This window comes from Anabrus simplex, chromosome 5, assembly GCF_040414725.1.
Source record: "Anabrus simplex isolate iqAnaSimp1 chromosome 5, ASM4041472v1, whole genome shotgun sequence".
Classification (NCBI taxonomy): Eukaryota; Metazoa; Arthropoda; class Insecta; order Orthoptera; family Tettigoniidae; genus Anabrus; species Anabrus simplex.
The window spans coordinates 119,087,074-119,110,740 of record NC_090269.1 but is presented as its reverse complement, the minus strand read 5'-3'; the positions used below and the strand labels follow the sequence as shown (position 1 = coordinate 119,110,740).

At 37.7% G+C, this 23,667-nt stretch overlaps 1 protein-coding gene across 2 annotated transcripts in view; it reads right to left on the bottom strand.

Annotated features, from left to right (window-relative positions):
* LOC136873836 (putative glycerol kinase 5) overlaps positions 1–23,667 on the bottom strand; it is a 306,964-nt gene that overhangs the window by 7,333 nt on the left and 275,964 nt on the right. The window contains exons 7-10 of one of the 2 annotated variants that reach the window (XM_067147104.2): positions 17,741–17,845; positions 14,454–14,548; positions 12,008–12,171; positions 333–466 (exon numbers count right to left, since the gene is read on the bottom strand). In XM_067147104.2, coding sequence (XP_067003205.1) covers positions 333–466; positions 12,008–12,171; positions 14,454–14,548; positions 17,741–17,845 — 498 coding nt within the window. The remainder of the gene's footprint in view (positions 1–332; positions 467–12,007; positions 12,172–14,453; positions 14,549–17,740; positions 17,846–23,667) is intronic. The other variant, XM_067147105.2, reaches the window with a different exon arrangement.

Below are 23,667 nucleotides of genomic sequence, written 5' to 3'. Positions count from 1 at the left end.
GGGTATTTGTGAGACTCGTCTTCAAGAAGAACAGTACAGTGATCACAAATGTTCTTGAACGGGCACACACCAAACCAAAAGAGTTTTGGAAAAAGTTATATTAGAAGTCAACTGATTATACAGTTTGCAACAAACTTAAGTTTTTAGTAGTTTCTAAAAAACTTTCAATCCCAGGTGTATTTGAACCAACTAGTATATCTCTTTATAATTGGAAGACATTTCAGTGAGGTAATTCATCAATTAATTATATTTTGAAGCTTAACAGATAAATAAAACTAATGGCTTATATGTAACAACAGTTAAAAAGAAAACATATTTATAAGTTGTCTCACCAGCTGACAGTCCGGCCAAGAACCCCACACCAAGCACTGTCATTTCAGAGGAAGAAGGGCGTTCTACTTTTAATCCAGTTATATCTGCCAACAGCTGCATTACAAAGTCATTCTTCGACACTCCCCCATCAACACTGGAAAGTGACAAGTTAATTACATGTATGTTCATATGGTATATGAGTTTGGAAACATTTTGCTGAAGTTATTAATTAAACATTATAATGAATGAAAAAATTGAGAATAAATATAGCCATAGGTTACATTTGAAGATGACACATCAACACAGAAGAGGAACAAAAAGAGACTATAACAGTGAAAATAATTGATCTCACTCTTGGCTCAATTACACTGTAATGTTATTTGGGATATATTTAGCCTGTTCAAAAAAGCCAGCAGAAAATATGTGGGAACATTCAGGAAATCACACTCATTCTAAGAGCAGAATAAATTACTTGAAACAATTAATTGAGTAAAGACTGCACTATCTTTAGAATAATTTGCCTGGTGGAAGCCGTCTTCAGTGCTGCCAACTATTACAGTATGAGAAGTTTCAGCACAAAGTTTGTGAGAATGAGAAGTTTATTTCAACAATTATTCATCTCATGCACATTATAGCTCAGTTCTATGGTGAATTGGAATAAAAAACCCATTTAGTGTACAAAACAGTCAATATAATGAGATTCAATGTCTGGTGTTGCTTGTCATCCAGGTACACTTCTTTTGCATGGCTTAATTTGTTAATTTGTTTTATGCTTATATTTTACCTCCTATCCATGCAATAATTGGGGTCCAGCCATTTTTGTTGTAATAGGATGGTATATCTCTAAACTTCCTCCAAGAAATGGGAATCTCAACAAACAACATAGAGATCTTGCTGAGTAATCTCATTTGCCTCCAATTCGCCTGTTTAACACCAGTTGCTATAATGGTGGCAATCAGGGAGAAAATTGAATGAAATGTTCTGGGCCTCATATAGTAGTTCACCAAATTCAGAAATGCTAATGACTGGCACTTTAAACACTTAATAGTAGAAGTACCAAAATGTATCCCACAGTCATCCTTGATATGTGTATCAATTTAACAATAAAGTATAAGGGGAAGTCAAATGAAATCCAAACATCTGCTACAACGTGACCATGGTATGGTTTTATTCAAAAGTAATCACCAAAAGTCTTAATTCACTTATCCCATTGGAAGACGAGACGATCCATTCCAGTTTTGTAGAAAGAGGTAGGTCGCTGATAGATCCACAACCGCACTCACGCTTGCACTCCCTCGTCCGAATGAAAGCGATGTCCGTGAATGTCTTTCTTCACGTCACCAAAATATGTGAAAATACAAGATGAAAGATCCGGGTTGTACCGAGGATGTTGAAGTGTTTCCCAACAAATTGCCTTCGCCAGATTGGAAGTGTGGCAGCGAGCATTATGGTGCAACAGAATGACTCCGTCCATCAGCATTCCAGGGCGTTTTGACTTTATGGTGCATCACAGTTTCTGCAAAGCGTCTTCATAGTGCTGCGGACTGATTGTAGTTCCACTCTCGAGGAAGTCAACAAGCCGAGAGCTCATGCACTCAAAGAAGAACTTCATCGTGAGCATTTTGGATTTATTTGGCAGGGGGAGAATTGCAATGATTCCATTGTTGGCTTTGTGGCAACACATTTTGTCGCCTGTGACGATACAGGACAGAAACGCATACTCTTTCACGTGGTACCAGTGAAGATGACTCAAACATGACACTATTCTGTCAATCTTTTGTCCCTCCGTCAGTTGATGCAGACCCCACTGCGCGCAAATTTTACAGAAATCCAAGTTAACTATGATAACAACATGCATGGAGCCATGGCTAATGCCAACTTGAACACGAATTTCTTCCTCCGTGATTCGTCGGTTTTCCCGGATAAGGCCATCAATCTGCCCTATCACATCAGGAGTAATTGGCTCGATGGGCCATTCCTGGGCACACATCATTTTGCAGTGATGTGCGTCCTTCTTGGAATCTTCTTTGCCACTCATGCACACTTGTCGTGAACATGTAGTGCTCGCCATATATAGCAGACATGTGACGAGTTTTGCGTATTCCAGCACCCTCAGCCACCAGAAAACGAACCGCAATTCCTTGCTTGCATCCATTTCTACAGCTGGACGAACACACTAGACCAGTCCGCGCACCAACAAAGACATAACCCAACAACTGCGTGCACCTGTGAGTTGTCACTATGCAATTCTCCTACCACAGTGATGGCAGTATTGATACGTAACAACAGTGTTGCCACCTTTCTTACGGAACATGTGTGTTATGGCGGGTGTTCGGTTTTCGTTTGACTGCCCCTTTTATGTACCCATATTTTGTTCTTTATTTTCTATATATATGTGGCTTGGAAAGGACAATGCTGTTTAGGTGGTTAGATATTACGATCAACAGTTTTTGAAGTTACATGTTTAAAATGTTTGAGGATGTAATGTTATACTGACTTCAGAAAGGTGAAAACAATGTAACTGTCAATATCTTGAATAACACTGCAATCTCACTTATTTTACAAAAGGAGTACAGTTATTGTTCCATCTATACTGATTGTATTGAATAGGTGGAACAATAAATGTACTCCTTTTATAAAATAAGTGAGATCGCTGTTTTCAATACGGATCAAAAATGAGAGTGATAGTTTGTAACACTGCAATGATGCGATATTTCATCTGTCACTAAAATTAATGTATACCGGTAATGTATGGTAAATAATATCAAGGCATATATTATTTCCATTATCATTAATATGTTCAAACATCTCCCCCCACCCAGACTTTATCCAGCTTGGTTGAGGGGTCAGCTTTCCTAACATCTAACATCTTTAGCCAAGACTGTCCTTGACTCAGTAGACCTTGCACACTTGTCAAAGATTTAGGGCAATATGTCTTGGTGTCTTTTGCAGCAACATCCTATCCATTACTATCATTGTGCTGCGTAACCTTCTCATCAGTAGATCTAATGATTTGTCATTTTAGTGTTTATTATTCCAGTACCAATTGCCAGGGAAACCCTGATTGATTAATAACTTGGCCACCTCTAACATAAGAAGAGATGCTGTTGGTAACCGCTTCTCTGGAATTCAGATGCTACCTGTAAATAGCTCTTCCACCTATCCACCAACTTCTTCTGGCTACAAGCTGTTGGCTACCTACTCCATTTCCGCCTATGAGGATCAACAGTCCATCCTCAAACAACTTTTCCACTAGCTTCCTCAGAGTGTCAGTATGGTTTCCGCCTCCTGACACTCCATAATGAGTTGCTGGTTGTACGGTTTAATCCATTACTGTAGCAGGATTTCTATTGGCCAGATGTTATGTTTGTAATACACTTAAGAAAATGGAAATTGTAACACCATGAAGGTATTGGTCGTTTGTGTTGATTTTCAAGATATGGAACACAAAGTTTCAGAACCATTAGATTGTTGCTACAGGTCTCTCCACGTGATTGGTCGCGGAGGAAGCAACTCCAGTATACGGACTCTGGTGTAGCGTAGTTGGCTTGCAGTCTGTACAGTGAAGTGTTCCCCATCAAACATGCCTCGACGACAGAGGAGAGCATGCTATCAACAAGTGTAGCCGTTTGAGAGGGCTCGGATAATCGGGCTGTGTGAGGCTCGATTATCGCTAAGGACTGTCGCTGCACGTGTTGGCCGATAGGCATCTACGGTACAACGTGTATGGCAGCAGTGGTCAAATGAAGGTACCCACACTTGTAGACCTGGCACAGGCCCAGCGCGACAGACAACTGTAAGAGAGGATCGCCGCATCATTCGGATGGCCCGGATGGAACCCCATGCAACAAATTCGAGCAGCTGTGGCACCCCACGTTACACAACAAACAGTTGGTAATCGCCTGCATGCAGCTGGCTTACGAGCCCGTGTCCCTGCAGAAGGTGTGTTTCATTGACCCCACAACAGCGACGTGTAAGGCTGGCCTGGTGTCGAGAAAGATCGACGTGGGTCAACGAATGGCATAGGGTCGTCTTTAGTGATGAATCGCACTTCTGTCTTGCCCGCAGTGATCGCTGGAATCGTGTGTGCCGATGTACCAGGGAGAGGGGCCGCCCAGATCTTATTGTCGAGAGGCACACAGGGCCAACACCAAGCATTATGGTCTGGGGAGCTATTGGCTTTAATGTGAAATCACAATTAGTGCTTTTTGAGGGCACTATGACTGCTCGACAGTACGTTGATAGGGTACTCAATCCAGTGGTTGACCCTATGATGGCGAACTTTGCTAATGGGATGTTTCAGCAGGACAATGCCCGGGTTCACAATGCACGCATCTCCAGAGAAGCTTTCCATGACATCACAACCTTAGAATGGCCCGCCAGATCCCCGGACCTCAGTCCTATTGAACATGTGTGGGACATGATGGGTCGACAACTGGCCAACTGTCCTCAGCCACCCATAACTCTGGAACAACTGACCCGTGCAGTGCAGCAAGCATAGGCCACAATTCCTCAGGAAGCGATCCAGGGCCCAATTGACTCCATGCCTTGACAAATTCATCAATGTATTGCAGCTCGTGGTGGGCACATCCTATATTGATTGTTGCCCAAACTTGGGGTCAGAGGGACCTGAAAGTGTAATCATCGAATCACAACCAAACACTCGTCCTGCATGTTCAATTGCAGCAATGTAGCACCACTCCTTCTGGGTGTTGCAATTTCCATTTTCTTCAGTGTATTTAAACACTGTAATGACAAGAGAGAAGAAGAGCAAAGAAATCCCTCTGGACTTCTATAGCACAGATGCAATGATCGACAGGAGATGGGTAAAAGAAAATCAAGAACTTAGAAATGTAATTACAAGATTGGCAGTTCATGGTTTTCACCATAAAATTTGTAAAAACAAAAAGTTTCATGAACCAAACAATGAATGTGTATGTGCATTGTGTAATAAACATTGTGACAGATACTGTACCATATAACCATGTGTCCTAAACGAGAAAGATCGATCGTGGACTATAGCAAAGAGTAACTATATAGGTGCGAATTTTCCTTTTAACTTCATCTATGTACATTAGTATGCAATAATAATAATAATAATAATAATAATAATAATAATAATAATAATAATAATAATAATAATAATAATAATAATAATAATAATAATCACTGTAATGTTGTAATTTAATTCATAAGATGTTTATGCTCAGAGCATGGTATATTGCAAAGGACAAGGCAAGGAGAGTAACTCTATTAATGCTACCAATAATGAGGGAAGGGATTGGAATGTGCAAATATTATTTCTAAGAAAATGAACTATGAGGCAACCATACAAAAAAATGGAATGATTTTTTAAAAGCTATATTTTCAAATTTTTTACAAAACAACCTCATCCCCTTCAAAATACTCTCTGTTACAACTAATATGTTTGCCTCACCGGTGCTTCCACTGTTCAAAACATTTTTTGTGGTCATCTTTAGAAATGACTGACAGCTCCCTCCTTGTTTTTTTCCTTGACCTCTTCAATGTTATCAAATCGGTGTCCTTTCATGCCCTTTTTCATGCGAGAAAATAAGAAAAAAGTCGCATGGAGCCAGGTCAGGCATGGGGTAGCAGAACCATGCCAGTTTTAGCCAAAAACTGTCTAAAAGAGATGGCTGTGTGTGCAGGTGAGTTATCGTGAGGGACAAACCAGTCTCCTGTGTGCCATAAATTGGATCTTTTTTGACAAACACTGTTGTGCAATCTTCTTAAAACTTCCCAATAAAAGGTTTGCATGTTGTTCACTTAAACATGCCATCATAAAAAACGAAACAAGAACAAAACAGCGGTAGCAAAAACAATCACTGCAGATGAACAGAACAAGCCAAGTCGACAACACAGGTGGCTCTGAACTAGCAATGAGTTGTGCTATACACGCCTAGCAGCAGAAATGCGTACTACACAAGTTTCGCCCACTGCAATGTTATTCCGGTTATTTTTTGGTACCCCCTCATATATCAGTGTCTCATGGAGTCTGGCTCCTTGGCTAAATGGCCAGAACACAGACCGTCAGTTCAGAAGGCCCTGGGTTCAATTCCCAGCCAGGCGAAGGATTTTAGCTGTATATGGTCAATTGCTCTGGCTCGGAGACTAGGTGCTTGTGATTGTCTTAATACACTTCTCTTCATTTACAAACAACGCACCACATTACCAACCAGTACAGAAACATGTAGTAGTCAATATATCCCTCCATATAGTGTTGACATTAGGGCCCGGTTTCTTCAACTCTATGTTAAATTTTACTTAACAAATGTTAACTGACAATTGTTATTAATTTATCACTTCGTTTAAAAGTGCCCTGTTTCACGAATATATTTCCAACATTTGTTACGAAACAATTTAACAATTTAACAAACAAATTAACTTATTTCCGTGAGATTTTTGAACGCGTTTGGCAGTGAGTGTCTTTTGTTTCTTTATATAAAGCGCTGCTAGTGGTGTGTTGAAATAGTATTTTGTAGGGATGGGCTTGAGCGCAGCTCGAACTGATGATGTCACAGCTCGATGTAGGTCGAGCAGTACTCGAGCAGGAGTATGGCCTGCCATCTATGAGTGATATTCTTGGACTAAATCAGTTGCGTGGCAATCTTCTTTGCTCTTTGACGTCAAATAGCGCATGTTCGTGGTAATAAAATAAGTTTATATCAAAATATGTTGAATTATTAATGACTAATCCACTAGAATTACAAGAACATAATACCAGCCCTATGTGTCCAGTGATGGATTTTCCCAACATGCAATATCTACGGATTGTGAGATGTAATTGAAAAAATCCTGGAAGTTCAGTTATATCCTATTGGACTTAGGACTTCAGTTCTGTTCAAATTTTCTTATTATTATTGCTGTTATTACGATTCTCCCTCCTTTCCCTTTTCCTAATTAGCATATACGGCAGCAAAATAAGTATACATTGAATGGATACAAATTAAATATCGAAGGTCCCGTCGTACCAATGGTGTACTGCACCGTATATGAACACGTCTTCGTGTAGGAGAAATAGTATCATGGCACTATAATAAAACTGAAAAGAATATGTAGCCTAATTAAAATGATACATCCAATGATCAGAAGAACTAGAAATGGAAGTAGCGACCAAATAGCCTAACGACAGGAAAATCACAGAAATATTATCACTATGCAGAGCTCATCTTCATGTCGAGCAGTCAGTTCAATTTGATAACAAAAAGTTATTCTGGGCATGATAAATAAATTGATAAACTAATTAATAAATAACTTAATAAACTGATGCGTCCACTACGACTTATGGTAAGACTGTACTTCTGTAGAATGATCGCTAATTACTCTGCTACAATGTAGTGCCGAAATGTGAAGACCAAAGTGATGAGTGAAGACGGAAGTGTGGCTCGAGTTACAACACTCACGTCCTGCTTAGAGCCCAGGGAATTCTGTGCTGCTTGATCTTGCTCGACCAAGCTTGACCATTTTGGTTCCGTATTGAAGTTGACGTATGTCTCAAGTATTATTACAATATTATAAGTCCACCTGTTCAATACAATATGATCCACTATTTCATATGGTCAAATATTTTTTTATACATAATACATAAAAGTCAAAGGTACATGTTTCACCCTCCTTATGGGCATCATCAGCCTATATCAATCTTAAAAATAATACATATACTTATAAATTATAGGTTAAAATGTTGAAATATTGTAATAATACTTGAGACAAGCTCGACCATGACCACCGATAGATATCGGCGGTCACGGCTCGACATACCAGTTCGTGACGTCAGCACTCAAACCTGCTAGAGCAAGCGATCGAGTGGCACATCCCTAGTATTTTGTCACACAGGCACATCGTTGACATTATTATAGGTTATGGTTAGCGGAGGCCGATAAGATGTAAACATGTCAAGTAAGAGGCAACAAAAGCGTTATTATGATGAATGTGAGACAAATGTTCTTATAGTTTTAATTTAAAATTATGCAAATGTGCTTAAAAAATGAAAGAACGGGCTGTTATATCACAACATTCGATATAGCCTATTATTATAGGAATTCTTTGCAGGATTCTACACAGGTAATCAGGGTCTCCATAGCCTACTTGTCCATTTATTTGTAATTCCACAGTTCGCCTCTACATTATTTTTCACTAATTTGTTTAACATATTCGAACCATCTGTCTGCTTATCTCTACTTTATCACACATCTTTTCCACCTTTATTTCTTTTGGAATGTCTTCATTTCCAGAGTTGGAAAGTAATTGAGTAAAAATAATCAAACTATACACAGTTGAAACATTAAACATGAATTTAAAAGGCCAAATGGAGAAACTCACGCTAAAAAGACAGGAAAATTTTAAGAAAGATCATAGGACCAAAATTTCAGGATAATAAGATACCGGTAATATACATCAAGAATAAAGCTTAAAAAAAAATAATAATAATAATAATAATAATTTTATGGTCATCTTCTCAGAATGAACTCTAATAGATTAACCAAACAAATCTTTGACTTCTTCCGTAACTGCAAAACAAAACCCACCTGATTTAAAGAAAATTAAAAGGACGTAATAGAATTGAAAATTATAGAAATTACTATTCAATCAAACAGCTAATGTAATGACTAAAGAAGAAAATAAAAGGTTTTAAGAACAAATCTACATTAAAAGCAAAACCTATTATCTTGGAAGATGAAAGGAAATGAAGATCAGAAAGAAAGAAAGAACAAACACTGGGCACTAAGAAGAGAACAACACACAGAGAAATGATTGATCCAACATACCCCAAAGAGGGTGAAACTAGAGAAAAAAGAATGAATAATTTCCTAGTAAATTTTACTTGTAATTTTTACAAAATGTAACTTTTACTAAGAATTTACAGCTTGAAATAAAATTGTAATCAATAACGTACCTCCTTACCTCTCCAGTACTTCCAACGACATATTTATTGTACATCACTGTAGAGGCCATATTCTTAAAATTAAACAGGGTGCATTTCCAATCAATGCAAAGATGTCGAGTGATGAGAATTTTAAGAGCCAATTATTTTGTGAAGTAAATGGGAAATTATTTTAAACATTAAAAGTTACTAAAACAAAAATGTTGGAAAAAAAATAATTCCAAAAGTTCCATGGTAACACGTTTAATCTCACTTAATGTTTCTATGCTAATAAAAGGCATAAAATGAAGTAATATCTTTTTCCTTGCAAAATTTTACAGAAAAGCCCCGATTACCAGCGAGTGGATTACCCGTGAATGGCACAAAGTTATGAACCTAAAGAAAGAATTTAATCCAAGCCAACAACAGGGAAAATACAAACATTTGTGAAGAAGAGAATGAAGTCATGCCGACCACAAACTACACTTGTTGACCTAGTGATATCCATTCTGGGAGGTGGGAATGCAATGCAAGTGAGCCGGGGTTTGAACGGCTGATTGGCTATTCTAATCTGTTTGTCATATTCATAGCTTGGTATACACCTAACATTTTTATGGCCTCTACTTCCCTCAAAAACTGAACAAGTCCTGGGTGTCTTAAGATGTGTTCTATCATTCTATCTCTTCTTCTAGTCAGATTTAGCCAAATCAATCTCCTCTCACCAATTCAATTCATTATCTCTTCATTCGTGATTTGATCTATCCATCTCACCTTCAGCATTCTTTTGTAACACTACATTACTATTCTCTGTCTTTCTGAGCTAGTTATGGTCCATGTTTCACTTCCATACAATGCCACACTCCAGACAAAAGTCTTCAAAAACGTCTTTCTAATTCCTATATCAATATTAGAAGTGAGGAGATTTCTTTTCTTAACCCTCAAGCACACGCACCAGATCTTAGGATGCAGACACACGCGTGGGGGTGCTTTCCACCCTACATATCATTGTATTGTAAAATATGAATTACTGTATTACTTGGAGATTTGTCCACCCAACTTAAATGAAAAAATCTCAATCCAAACAAGAACAAATAGATTAGCTAAAGCACAAACATTAACATGGGATATCTACAAAAAGAAATGTCTATCAATAAATACAAAAATAAAACACTACAACACAGTTATAAAACCGGAAGCTACATATGCAGCAGATACACATTTTTAGCTGAATAAACAATCAAAGACTGACAGACTTCAGAAAATTGAAAGGAGGATTGGAAGAACCTGTATCAACAAAAAATACCAGAAAGACGGACAGTGGCAGTTAATACCTAATAAAGTCGTGTACAAAGAGCTAGAACCCATTACAGATACTATGCATAAGAGGAGACTGGGATTCCTAGGACATATCATGAGGATGCAGGATTCGAGACTTCTGAAACAACTAGTACAACACAATCTCGTCTCAAAAAATACCACAACAGGATGTAAATGGATCAGAGAAGTAAGAGAGAATCTGAAGGAAATAGGCCTTACAACAGAAGACACCACAAATAAGATAAAAATTGAATACAAAACTCAAGAATACAAACCTCCGCTTTACCCTTACACGAAACAAACCAACAACATGCATAATTTCAACTGAGGAAAGGGCACGAAGATCGGAGCGTCTAAAGAAGTACTGGGAGGACTGCAAAGCCCAAACAATCCCTTCAAAGAGACCTGAACGATGGACTGACTAAAGTGACCCTATGTGGTCATAAAAGAAGAAGAATTGGAGATTTTAAGATAGATTATGTACGAATGACTCTTTCTGCAGTGATCCAGCCAGAAAGGTACAAGAGCGGGGAGAGCACAGAAAAGTTATTTGTACATTTCTCTAGGAAATAAAAACACCTGAGGTGGATTCCAACCCATATGCGTGTGTTTGAGGGTTAAGAAAGGCCTACCTTGCTTGTGCTAGTCTGTATTTTATGTCCTCCTTACTTCATCCATTGTTAGTTATTCTACTACCCAAGTATTAATATTCATCTACTTCCTTTAAGACTTCATTTCCTAATCTAACATTTTCTGCATCACCTGACTTCATTCGAGTGCACTCATTACCTTTGTTTTGCATTTATTTATTTTCATCTTGTACTCTTTCTCCTAGACTATACAAACACAGGGCTGGAGGAAAGAGGACATCCTGGCTATACTTGTATTCTCCATAAAGCATTGTAACAGATTTTTCAAAACCCCACTCAGTCTCCAGAAGCATAACAAAAGGAACAACACCGAATTGTCTTCACAATTTTCAAGTATTTCCTCCAGCCAACCAATATTTTAAATACGGTTGGACCCATGCTTACAACTAAATTTGTCCAAGTTTGAATCTATGTACATTTTTAACACAGATTTCCATTGTATCTGTTGAGAGTATTTTAATATTGAAACTATATACATTTTAAACATAGACTTACATTGCATTTGTTGATTGTATTTTACCTCAAATTTTTTATGTATCACTGTTTTTGTTATATGTCTTTCTTCTTTATGTTATTTTAGCTGATGATGGCCTCTAGGCTAGGTCAAAACATGTCCTGTGTAACTTTTTAAACAACTATGTAGCTTTTTAATCAGACCATTTGTTAAATGGCAAACGTGTACTGAACAGGTGGATTTTATACAATTAATTTCTTTTAGAATTTCACCATTGTTACAGTAGGCTTTGTCATGTTGCCACTCACCAACCCAGGATATGGCATAACAGTCCAAAGCAACACGGACCACAGCATATTTTGCATGCACAGTTTTATAACGAGGGCCTACCGAATCCAAGAGTAACAGTAGTTGGCTTCCTTCTGCAGGGTTTCATACAGTTGGAGCACTCGAAACACAATGCTTTCCAACATGGCACGAACCATGTGGTTTTTAGTTGTAGTGGGTTTAATTCCAAGAAAACCTGCTGCTGCCTGCGCATCATTCACTGGTGCCTGGAATCAGAAATTCAACATGACATTTCAACTTATAAAGAAAGATAAAATTAATTTACTCTCAATTGCAGATCAAAACATTTACATACTATTTTTGGGCAGCCTCAAAATATTCAATCCTTATCCTCTGAAGTACAGAAAAATCACATTAGTTCAAAATGTCCTCATCAATCTCAGACTATATTTCTATAATGTTTCTATAATGTTTGTTATAAACCTGAAACTGTTCGAAAGTAGGTACAGAGCAACTGTGTTGTATGTTGGGTATTCACCCCGAAGGCTGGTTTAATCCTCTACAGCTCCACCAACAGTTGTCATAGATAGCCGAGGTATCACTGAAGAGGCATACTAGGAAAATGAGGAGTGAGGTAGTTTCCCGTTGCTTTCCTTACTGGGCCAGAAGTTGCTATTACATATCAGTCTGCCAAGCCCACTGAAATGTACCAACTGACCCTATGAGCGATATTCTAACACCATTCATAACAGGGACTGGCTGCATAAGGAACGGTATTACTAGAATTGCTCATACCTCGGCCACTTTCATATCGTCAAAGCCAACGATGAGACTGAGACAAGTCAGTGAAAGTAACAAATTTATTCTAGCCCATACCAGAAGACATAGTGCACTGTAAACACTACATCTCGCCAGCAAAGGCTTACAGAGACACTAGATTGAGATAATGATAGGGAAAATCTTAGAGAAGGTAAGAGAAACTGGGCTCAGGTGATATCAGCAAGTTAAACGGCAAAATGAAGATTATGTTGGGGAAGATGTTGAAGTGATAACACCAGGGAAAAAGAGCAGAGGATGACATAGGAGAGGATGGACAGACAGTATAAGGGAGTGTATGGAGCAAAGAGGCATGAGTCATAAGGTGTTTCAAATTAAAACACAACTACTGTAAAACTGTTTGTTTAAATGAAAAATGTTCATTACTGTCAGCATAATTGCATCAGTTACAGCTTGACTATCACGTAGTGTCATGCTTGAGTGGTGTCTGGATCAACATGAAATCACATGCGAGCATACGATTCCACATAACGTCACAAACCCGTATGGCGCTCCACAGCAATCAAGTGGTAAGCCCCGGTGTTACATGATTATGAAAGAATAGTAGGTCTGTTATTATTGTTAATACCCTGAGGAGAATAAATTTAAATTTTATAATGTTCATGTTTTACATAGTGTTCCTCACCTAGCTACTCATTACTGCCACCCGGCTGACGAAAATTTATTGGGAGAACACTGGAGAAGATATGGATGTGAAAGAAATGGGATTGATAAGAAGAGAGCTTATCTTTGTCAAGATGTTCTCATCCTTTTGTGTTTTCTTATTTTCCCTTGTCCCTGTTACTCCTTCTGCCACTGTGCTTATCTTCTTATCCATTTATAATCTTGTTCATACCTTTCTAATGACAGTATGACTTGGCATGGAACTCTTTGTTCTTTTCTATTGTTTATACACACTAATTTGTAAATGTAAGTAGTGAAAATGGAACACACAAGTGTAAGAATAGCAAAGAATAAATACGGAAGCTAGTAAGGAGGGACAAGGACTAATCCACATCTTCACAGTTTAGACTTTCCCTCCATTAATTTCAGCTAATTATTCTCAGCTCATGTTTTTCAGCTTTGGAAGCATATCCAGCCATTTTCTCAAGATCTTCAGTCTTGATATAGAAAGTTTACCCCACCCACCCCATGGCAAAACAGCCCCGAAGGACCATGGCCTACCAAGTGACCACTGCAACCCAATATCTTATACACATATATTGTCCAGCTCCATGGCTAAATGGTTAGTGTGCTGTTTTTTGGTCGAGAGGGTCATGGGTTCGATTCCCGGCCAGGTCGGAGATTTTAACCTTAAACGGTTAATTCCCTTGGCTCAAAAACTGGGTGTTTGTGCTGTCCCCAACATCTCTGTAACTCCCACAACACACATAATACGCAGTTACCTACATATGGCAGATGCCGCTCACCCTCATAGGAGGGTCTGTCTTAGAAATAGCCACAAAAAATTATTATTACACATACATTTATTACGAAAAGGGAACGACAAATAGTCTCGATAAACATCAGAGACTTGAAGTTAAGAAGGAGATTAAAAACACACACAAATGATAGGTCAATGTGAGAAGAGGAAAAATCATAAACAATACTCCAGGAAGAAAAAAAAAAAAAGAACAAGGATAAATTCCAAATCCTTACACACACAGCTATCCGCACACTGCTAGACTGGTCTAGAAATTTGAATAAAAGATTTTAATGTTACTTTGCTGACCTGAAGACCACTGAAGGCAGGAACAAAGAAGACTCCCCCTGAGTCTTTCACTGAACTGGACAAATGGTTTGATTCTGCAGGTTCACTTAGAAGACCTGTAAAATATCAAGGTGATAAGTGCTTAAGTAACAATTTTTTTTTCTATATGTTACAGGACCTACAGACTTCAGGATACAATAAAGTCCTGAGAAACACCAAAGAAAATATTGTTGGTATGAAAATTAAAGATGGCTCAAATTTTGTGAGTCAGGGTTATTGGTCATACAACTTACCAAATTAATTAAAAGGTCATTTTACTCTTGGCAAGAGTTGGAATTACAAAAGATATTTACTTTCTTGAACACTTTCATTTCAACTGCTGTACATTTGACCAAAACTGTGCTGAGAAAATTACCAACAGAGAGATCATTAGAAATGAAGGAGATATTATAAATATGGAAAGCAGTGATTTATCAGATAAAAACACTGTTGAAGGACAGATGAAGAGAAGAAGGGTTTAAGTTACTAGGAAGAGGTAAATATGTCAATTTCCGATGAATTTTCTAAGGTTGTCAACATCATTATAGTGACAAACAGGTTAGCTCAAAGCATTGCGGCATGACAAGTTATGGCTGCTAGGTCTATACTTGGGAGACAGGTGGGTTCAAATCCCTTATTTGCCATTCCCCATTTCAACTCCGGGTAAATGCTGCGACGGTACATTTCTCAAAATCGCAACCACTTCCTTCCCATTCCCAGCCCATACAATTACACCTACATGTGCAGACAACAACCCCCTCACACAGCAGTCCATGTAGCTCACCCCTGTGGAATATACCACGAAAAGCAGCTACAGAACTGGTGAGCCAAACATATCCTCCGACACTCCCAGCTCTAAAAGCCATGGAATAAGCAGAAGAAGAAGAATATAGAGAAGATCACAGACACAATGCGTAAAGGCAGAGTTAGCTTCTAAGGTCATATACGATGGATGATTGACTCTCGATGGACGAAATGTATCTTCAGTATATATGACTCAAAACCAAAAATGGCAATCCCATGGTACATGTCAAGAGAGATCTTACAGAACTGGTCATACAAGCAGAAGATGCACACAAGCAGAAGATGCACAAGACCAAAATCTTTTCAGAGCAGCTGTCAAGACTTTTGGGACTTTTGGGACTTACTGGAACGAAAAACGTGCAACAGTGAGCTAATGAAGATGATGTGGATCAAGCGAAAATGGACCAGTGCCAGAATGTAAAGTGAGGCTCATCGTAGTCCCTAGTTGGCCGATTAGTGAAGTTGATATAATAATAATAATAATAATAATAATAATAATAATAATAATAATATGATGGCCTTGGTTACCGTGTGCAAGCACTTTGATCTGACTCCATCTAGATTGCATGTGCATCTATTTCGATGTTTCATTTTATTCTGTCAGATGGCAGAGTGAACTGTATCTCTCTTGGGTGATCTATGACAAGGTCCCCAAAGTTGGTGAATCTCCCTATAGCCGGTTCCCGTCTAAGCCTAGTTCTGACTTGCTTCTCACCACGCTGCCACATTGTCTTTTGAAAGGAATCTTCATTAGAATTAAAGCTTTCAGTATTCTTCAGTCAGATCCCATTTTCCTGTTCCGAGGCAAATGTTTAAATCTCCCTCAGTCAGTACACTGAAGCTACCGGCTACTGGCACCGCATGTCATATTTCAAGAAATACCATTTAGAATCAAATTTTAACATGTGAAGAATTTTTACAAGAAAGTGATGGACAGTTTTATGGAAAAATAGTGTGTCTTGTTTTTAGTGTATTTTCAAACATTTCATAAAGGACATGGGTTCATCCATTTTAAATTATTAGACAGTTTAATAATCATGTATCTTAATCAGTTACGAGATGCTATGGCTGAAGAAGTCTTAAATTAGACGAAACATGTACCAAAGAATGTATAATGTATTTTAATATTGAATGTGTTCTCACTTGTAAAGTGAACTGTATTGATTGGGTAGACCATTAAACCTAATACTAGTTCTTAATTGAGCAGAATAAAGTGGAACCGCTCCAACCTGTGCATGGGAATTCCTGAGTAAGTGAGTCAGCCAGTCACAAAATACAGTGCCGGATGTACTCAAGGCCACTCTACCGCACCAGGTTTCAGTCTTTGTTGAATGTCTGCAAACATGGCATGTGTTTCGTTAGTGACCTTAGTACAATGTATGAATTCAGTGAAATGGCTCAGATGGCTCAAGTCGGGTATCTGTATTCTGTTCCCCAAAAAGTATTCATTTATGATTCATACATCTGTACAGAAAGTGTGACGGCTGTAAGGAGATTATTTCAAGAGAAGTTTCCTGATGTTCAAGTCCGGGTCAAACTTTGATTCATAGATTAGTAAATAAATTACATAAGATGGGAAGTCTTCTTGATAAGAACAGTAATAAACCATGTACAATACTCGCTCAAGAAACTGTAGGTAAAATTGGCAACGCTATGGAAAGGTCTCGCAGAAAATCACTTTGACCACTTGCTCAGGAAATGAAAATTTCCTATGGTTTGGGACAAACGGGTACAAAGTTACTGAAGTCAAAGACGAGGGTAATGAACAATTTCCTAAGCAGGTGCCAGAAATGCTTGAACAACGAAGGGAGGCAGTTTCAATATCTCGGACGTAATATATGTGAGTCCTTTTATTTTTTGTGTTGTTTTATGTTGTTTGTGTTTGTTTGTTTGTTTGTTTGTTTGTTTGTTTGTTTGTTTTGTTTGTTAGAAATAGCTTAGGTGAAAATGTATTTACTGCAGACTTCCCATGTGCAGGCTGCGCTGCTGGGCTGTGGGACTGGTTCTGCTTTATGTTGCTCACCCTGTATGTTAAACTCCAGTGAAACAAGATCAAACCTAGTGCATAAATACACAACAGAGGTAAATAAGGGCAGTGTTCACTGTCTAGTAGGAATACACAAGTTCAGCCTTCATCTATCCATTTGATACTGAATATGATAGTTCAAAAGTGGGTATATGACATATTATTAAGACAGAGCTCCACAAAATTTGTTGTAACATGCACAGTTTGTTACGTATTTCTTAAGAAGGTAATAACAGGCATGATATCACAGTGAGCAAAGGAGCCACAGTACAAAACCTGTCAATGCAGGCAAGATGTTTCGAAATGAAGATTCGAGATGGATTACATTCCACTAAAATATCTGCAAGTTTATGAACATAAGATTAGTACCAGTAGTTACATAAAACTCTTAGGTTAGGTTGCTTGTACACTATAAGGAGATTAAATTACTGTCACCTACCTACATGCTGTGCCCAGTTAATGAGTGACCCTGTGTCATGCGAGGCTCCTTCAGCAAGATAGACCAGCTCATTACCCACACGCCAGCCCACTAAAGGATACAGACCTAGAAGCAAAACAAACATGCAAAATTTGTTATGAGTAAGAACATCTAAAAATATTATGTCTGTAGCTGAAGTACGAAGATTCCTGCTACTGTTAACCAGAGTTTGTTACAGAAAACAAAAAATTATATGGCTCTTGATTATTAAATACCTCAGAAAATGTTGTTTTTTCTAACAACTGGTACTGCAGAAGGAAGGGAAACATATGGGCGGGGAAGTAAACAAGGATTTTATTCCTTTTGCTTTGCTTTCCCATGCTGTTTGAAGTAAACATGTGTTATCCATATTTCAACAAGCAGGCAGGTTGTTATTTCTTACTAGATTTACTATGTCAATCAGAGCTCAGCAGATCTTCAAAATGGACGAAGTGTGTTGTGACTCAATAACAAGGCACTGGAATTATCATACCTCTTAAGTTTGTGCATAGCCAAAACAGGGAAATCTCATTCTATCGGGTAAAGCTATGTTCTCAACAAGTTTGAATTCTCTTTTGAATGACACTGTCGGTCGCAAAATGAACAACATAGGGAATAACACAGAGTATGAGTCCTTATTATGCACTTAAATAGACTAAACTACTGATGTCACAATTGCTACACAATTAAGATGCAACATTAGATATGTGCATGGTGATGAAATATTGGATGATATTCTGTTTTGTAGAACTTTGCCAATCTGAATAACTGGAGAAGAAATTCTCAGTCTCTTGATAGTTACATAAGGGATAAAGGGATCCAGTGGTAAATAGGCTTATGTTTAGACAGAGCCCTTACAGGCAGACTGTGGGGTTGTTTCTGCAGTCACGGAAGAAGTAGATATAAATTGGGAGCACTGTTTGATAAATCAGAAAGCATTGGTCTCCAGAGGAATGCCACCAGAATTTAAAACTGTCAGATAACGCTGTAAATCTAGTTTATTTTATTAAGCGTTGACCATTAAATAAAAGGTTATTTTCCATATTGTGCAATGAAATTGGCACTGAATATACCCAACTTTTATGCTTCATTCTGAAATCACTGGCCTTCCAGGGTCAAAGTATTAGCAAGGCTATTTCAATAAAAACTCAAAGTTTTACTGTTTGTAAGTGCATATAATTATGATTTTGCTTCACCCATTGTTGACAAAGATAGTTACTAGCAATATCCTATCTTTTAGACATATTTCTAAAGTAAAATGAACTAAACCTCTCCCTTCAGGGAAGATCTTTCAGTGTTTTTGACACTTAGAACAAAATAAAGGTATCTGAGAAAAACCTGGTGCTATGGATTAGTTACATAAACAACAGACAATTTGCTCTTTTCCAGCACTGGAATTATTTTTAGTAGAAAATTATATTCTTATAGATTTCTGAATTTCTTCAAGGGGTTCATAGCCACCTCAAAACTGTGAAGCAAAAATATGAAACATATTTTCCAAATAACTTTTATAACAAAATTTCTGTTAAAATGCAATTCTGTGATCTTTTGTCAGTTATGGATCTCGCCTTCAGAATTATCTGAAGGAGCATTGAAAATCACATGCAGTTTTCAACAATCTACCTTCATTAAAAAATATTTTCATTGCTCATTCAACCAAAAACAAACAGAAGCCAAATTACTGTATGTGCCGATCTTTGACTTAATTTGACCATTATCGAGCCAGATATCTAGGAACTCTGTGAGAAAGGACAAGCTCAACCATCTCTTTAAACATGAGTAATAACCTAATTACAGTATATTAATTTAGTACTAGTATATAAACATTAAAATACCAGCACCATATATTTTCACTTTGAATAGTTTACTTCCAATGCAATATCTGGTTTCAAGAGGAATTCAAAGCATGCTTTTAGATTTATTACCTACGTTGTAACATTACAGTATGTCCCAAATATTAGGAATACCCATATAATATGTAAAACAAGAAAAATAAATAATGAAAATGGCCCATATACATTAGTAGACCGTAGAATTATTTCAGACATTTGTGTGGTCCTTGCTTTTAAAAAATTTGAGAAAAGCTGATCTAATTTCAATGAAGGTCCCTTAAAGGATGTTCTGCCTAATCAAAACTGTATCAGTTGTATGAAGTAGCCTGTTTTATTATTTCAGAACTAGTTTTGGTTTATATTTAGGACCATCTTCAGATAACATACACAAACTTTAAAAACTTATAAATAGCACACATGCACACAAAAGACATAATATTAAAATTCTTTAAAAATTCACACTTCACTAAAATTTTGTTTCATCATAAACACTGAATTCTTGACAGAAGGGTTAATCACTGATGTGTCCATAGCGTGTTTCTTATGATTTAATGTTCATCATATTGTGAAAGTATTTTCTTTAATTAAAGGGGTATGTTCTCATATTCACATCTATGGGAAATGTGTCAGTCTTTTTTGATACTGTTTGTTGGTCTAGTAGGATTCTTTAAAACCTAAAACCTATTGAAGCTTATGTATTAATAACACAACCCAGCATTTTCAAACTTTTTTTGTGTGGCAAGAGGTGTGATAGGTGATCTTACCTAATTTTGGGTCGCTGAACACGAATTTGTTGTCCGTTTCTATGTATCACGTCACATTTTCTCACAATATGTATATCAAAATAAGAGATAGACCTGAATATTGCATGTAAAAAATACTGAAAAATGTTGATAATTTTGGAAATATTTATAATTTTTTGTATTATTATATATATTTAGAAATAGTTGAATATTGTCTTGAATTATTCTATACAATGAATAATTATTGAGTATAAAATTACAATGAAATATTTAGCATTTCTTGTAGCCTAGTATAATACTGATTTACACACGAACACATTAACAAACAACTCTGAGGCAATGAAAGCAATTTATGTTGACAATTAAACGTGATTTACAAGCAAACAATGTAACTTTTATTCAGTATCTTTATGAATTCATAAATGTGAACAAAATAAACTTTAACAGTCCTAGATATCCACTTGGAATGAATGCTTGGCTGCCCAGCATCTGACTGCATCAAGTTTGTCTTCTCCTTTCAAACACCAACAGTAGTCAACCATCACTGGTTCATCCCAGCTCCCCTGGTATCTTCTTTCTGTCTCCTTAATGACCTGGTCGAACCTCTCTCCCATCTCTTCACTAACAGCCCCAAGATTTTCCGGAAAGTGATCGAGATGAGAATGAAGGAAGTGCAGTTTCAGGCTCATTCTACACTCCAACTCTTTCATATCGTGCAACATCGTTTTCACTATGGTTTCATATTGTTCATCCTTTACATTTCCTAGGAACTTCATTATGACATCTCTTATCGAATTCCATGCAGCAAGTTCCACGGCACCCATCGTCTGTTCAAAGTTTCTGTCTTTCAGAAGCTTTCTAATTTGTGGTCCATTAAAAATGCCTTCCTTGACTTTATTGCAAGCCGTCCACTTCATGACCGTGTCGATGAGTACAATCAACAAATTAATTTAAAAACTACCTAATCGATACTTTATTTTTGCTTTGCCCATGGCAAAAAAAAAAGTATCAATTAGGTGCTTTTTTAAAAATTAAAATTAATTTGTTGATTCCTTGACTTTTGCATCAGATAAATGTGCAAATTTGCTTGCATTGTACTTGAAACAGGGGCTACTTTTGTCCAAGGCCTTTAACAAACTGCTTCATAATTCCCAGTTTGATGTGCAGCGGTGGCAAAATAATTTTTTGTGGGTCAACTAAGGCAGCATTTGTAACATTCACATCAGGTGTCAAAACTTGTCTCTTGGGCCAGGAAGGTATAGACCAGTGTTTGTCCCTAGCTCTGCTGTCCCATTCACATGAATAACAAGGGAATTTAGTGTAGCCTGCTTGTTGTCCTTAATAGTAAACCACACACCTTCAAGTCACTACACACATCTCACCAGTGTTCATGATATTTGATTTAATCTAAAACAGCTTGCATTGTGATATAATTTTCTTTTAGTGAAACAGAATGTTCCACAGGAATCGAAGCTAGAATGTTTCCGTTATGAAGTAGTACAGCCTTTAAGCTCCTCTTACAAGGGGGCATTCCCTACTCGTCACCACCAATTTCGCTCAAATTTATAGAACATGCAGGGCTTGGCTAGAAATTAAAGTACCCAAAGTGAGAACTCCAGATGGCCAAGCGTATACAAAATTTTAAAAAAAAAAAAATGTTGACGTGGCTCTCGCACCATATAAGCCACTTAACGCACGACCAGCGAATTAGCAGTCCGAGTTCTTACTGCTATGCCAACAACTGCTCGTCGTGCGCACTAATGTAAGTGGCTTATACGGTGCGAGAGCCGCGTCAACATTTGTATTTTTATTTTCTATACGCTTGGCCTTCTGGAGTTCCCACTTCGGGTACCTTCATTTCTAGCCAAGCCCTGCATGTTCTATAAATTTGAGTGAAATCGGTGGTGACAAGTAGGGAATGCCCCCTTGTTAGAAGAATCCACAAACAATCTCCATTCTTCTGGATTGTAATCCCTCCCTAGCTGTTCTATAAATCCTGGAATGTCACAGCAGTAGGTCAGATCATCTTCCTGCTTGAAATATTTCCTTAACTCCTTATCTCTATGTGTATGCCAAGAAAAGGTAGTTCCAGGTGCAAGAAGGTTTTTTTTCTTTCAATCGTGATCTTAGCAGTTAACTTTTTTCCTTCGTGAGACCAACGTCTTGTATCAGATCATTCAACTACAACTGTTTAAACAGTTGTGAACCGACTGCATCTGCGGCAGGTGAAAAATTCCATATAAACTTGCTCATTATCAGAATTTAAGGAACCATCAGAGTCAGGTAAACAGGTAGGAGGAGAAGGTATTGGAATTTCTGGTCCATGAGGAACAGGTCTCATCGCCGACTTTAAATTTGGGTACACAATACTGTCCTTGTTTCTCTTATTGAATCCCGCTACTTTACACAGGCAAAAGTAACAGTCCCTGGTATGGTCCTAGGCCTCACGCCAAACCATTCCTATCCCAAATGGAAGGGCCTTACGTTTCCCAATGATCCACTGTCGTAGGTTTTCAAGGCACATTTTACAAATTACGTGCAGAGTCCATGACTTGTCCAAGTCTCCTAACTTTACCTTAAAGTATGCATAATATAAATGTTTCACTGATGCAGTTATTGGCCTACTTTGTCACTTCATAATATAACACTCACACACGTAACAGAATGAGTCTGGCTTATTCACACACCTTCTTCTAATTCCTGACACACTTGCCATTGTTGCAACACAGCACAGTATAAAAAGGTCAGACTTCCGCCACACTCACAACGCAACTGACTGGCTTCACCGCATTGCCACTACCACGAGCTAAAAATAGACTCTGTTATCTGACTAATTCAATGGAGGGGACATAGTTGGTGGAGGATGTTCGGATTGAAAAACGTATACAACATTAACAAAGCAAACCACGGCCACCCTAACAACAGCTGATTTGCTGTTATCACAAAGTAGCACCGTGCCACAATGACACATTTTCAGACAGTAAATGGCAAATAACATGAAAACTAGATGCGATACAATAGAACTAATGACATTTCTTTAACCAGGAGACCTTATTTAGTTAAAATCACATATCAGATGCTTTGCCGCAAAAATCATGCTGGGTAGTGTAATATATTGTAAAAAAGTTCCTTATTAATGCATAGGTATTTAACACTTGCTCATATAAAATAATTTATAATAAAATAAAAATAAAGCAACTTACCTTAGACAGGCAGTCATTTTTATTCCTCTTGACACAATCTCAATTTTAAAGTAGTTGTCACTGCAAACAGCATTATAAGGAGTAACACCTTGACAATGTAAAGCAGAGTTGCCAAATTTATGGCACGAGTA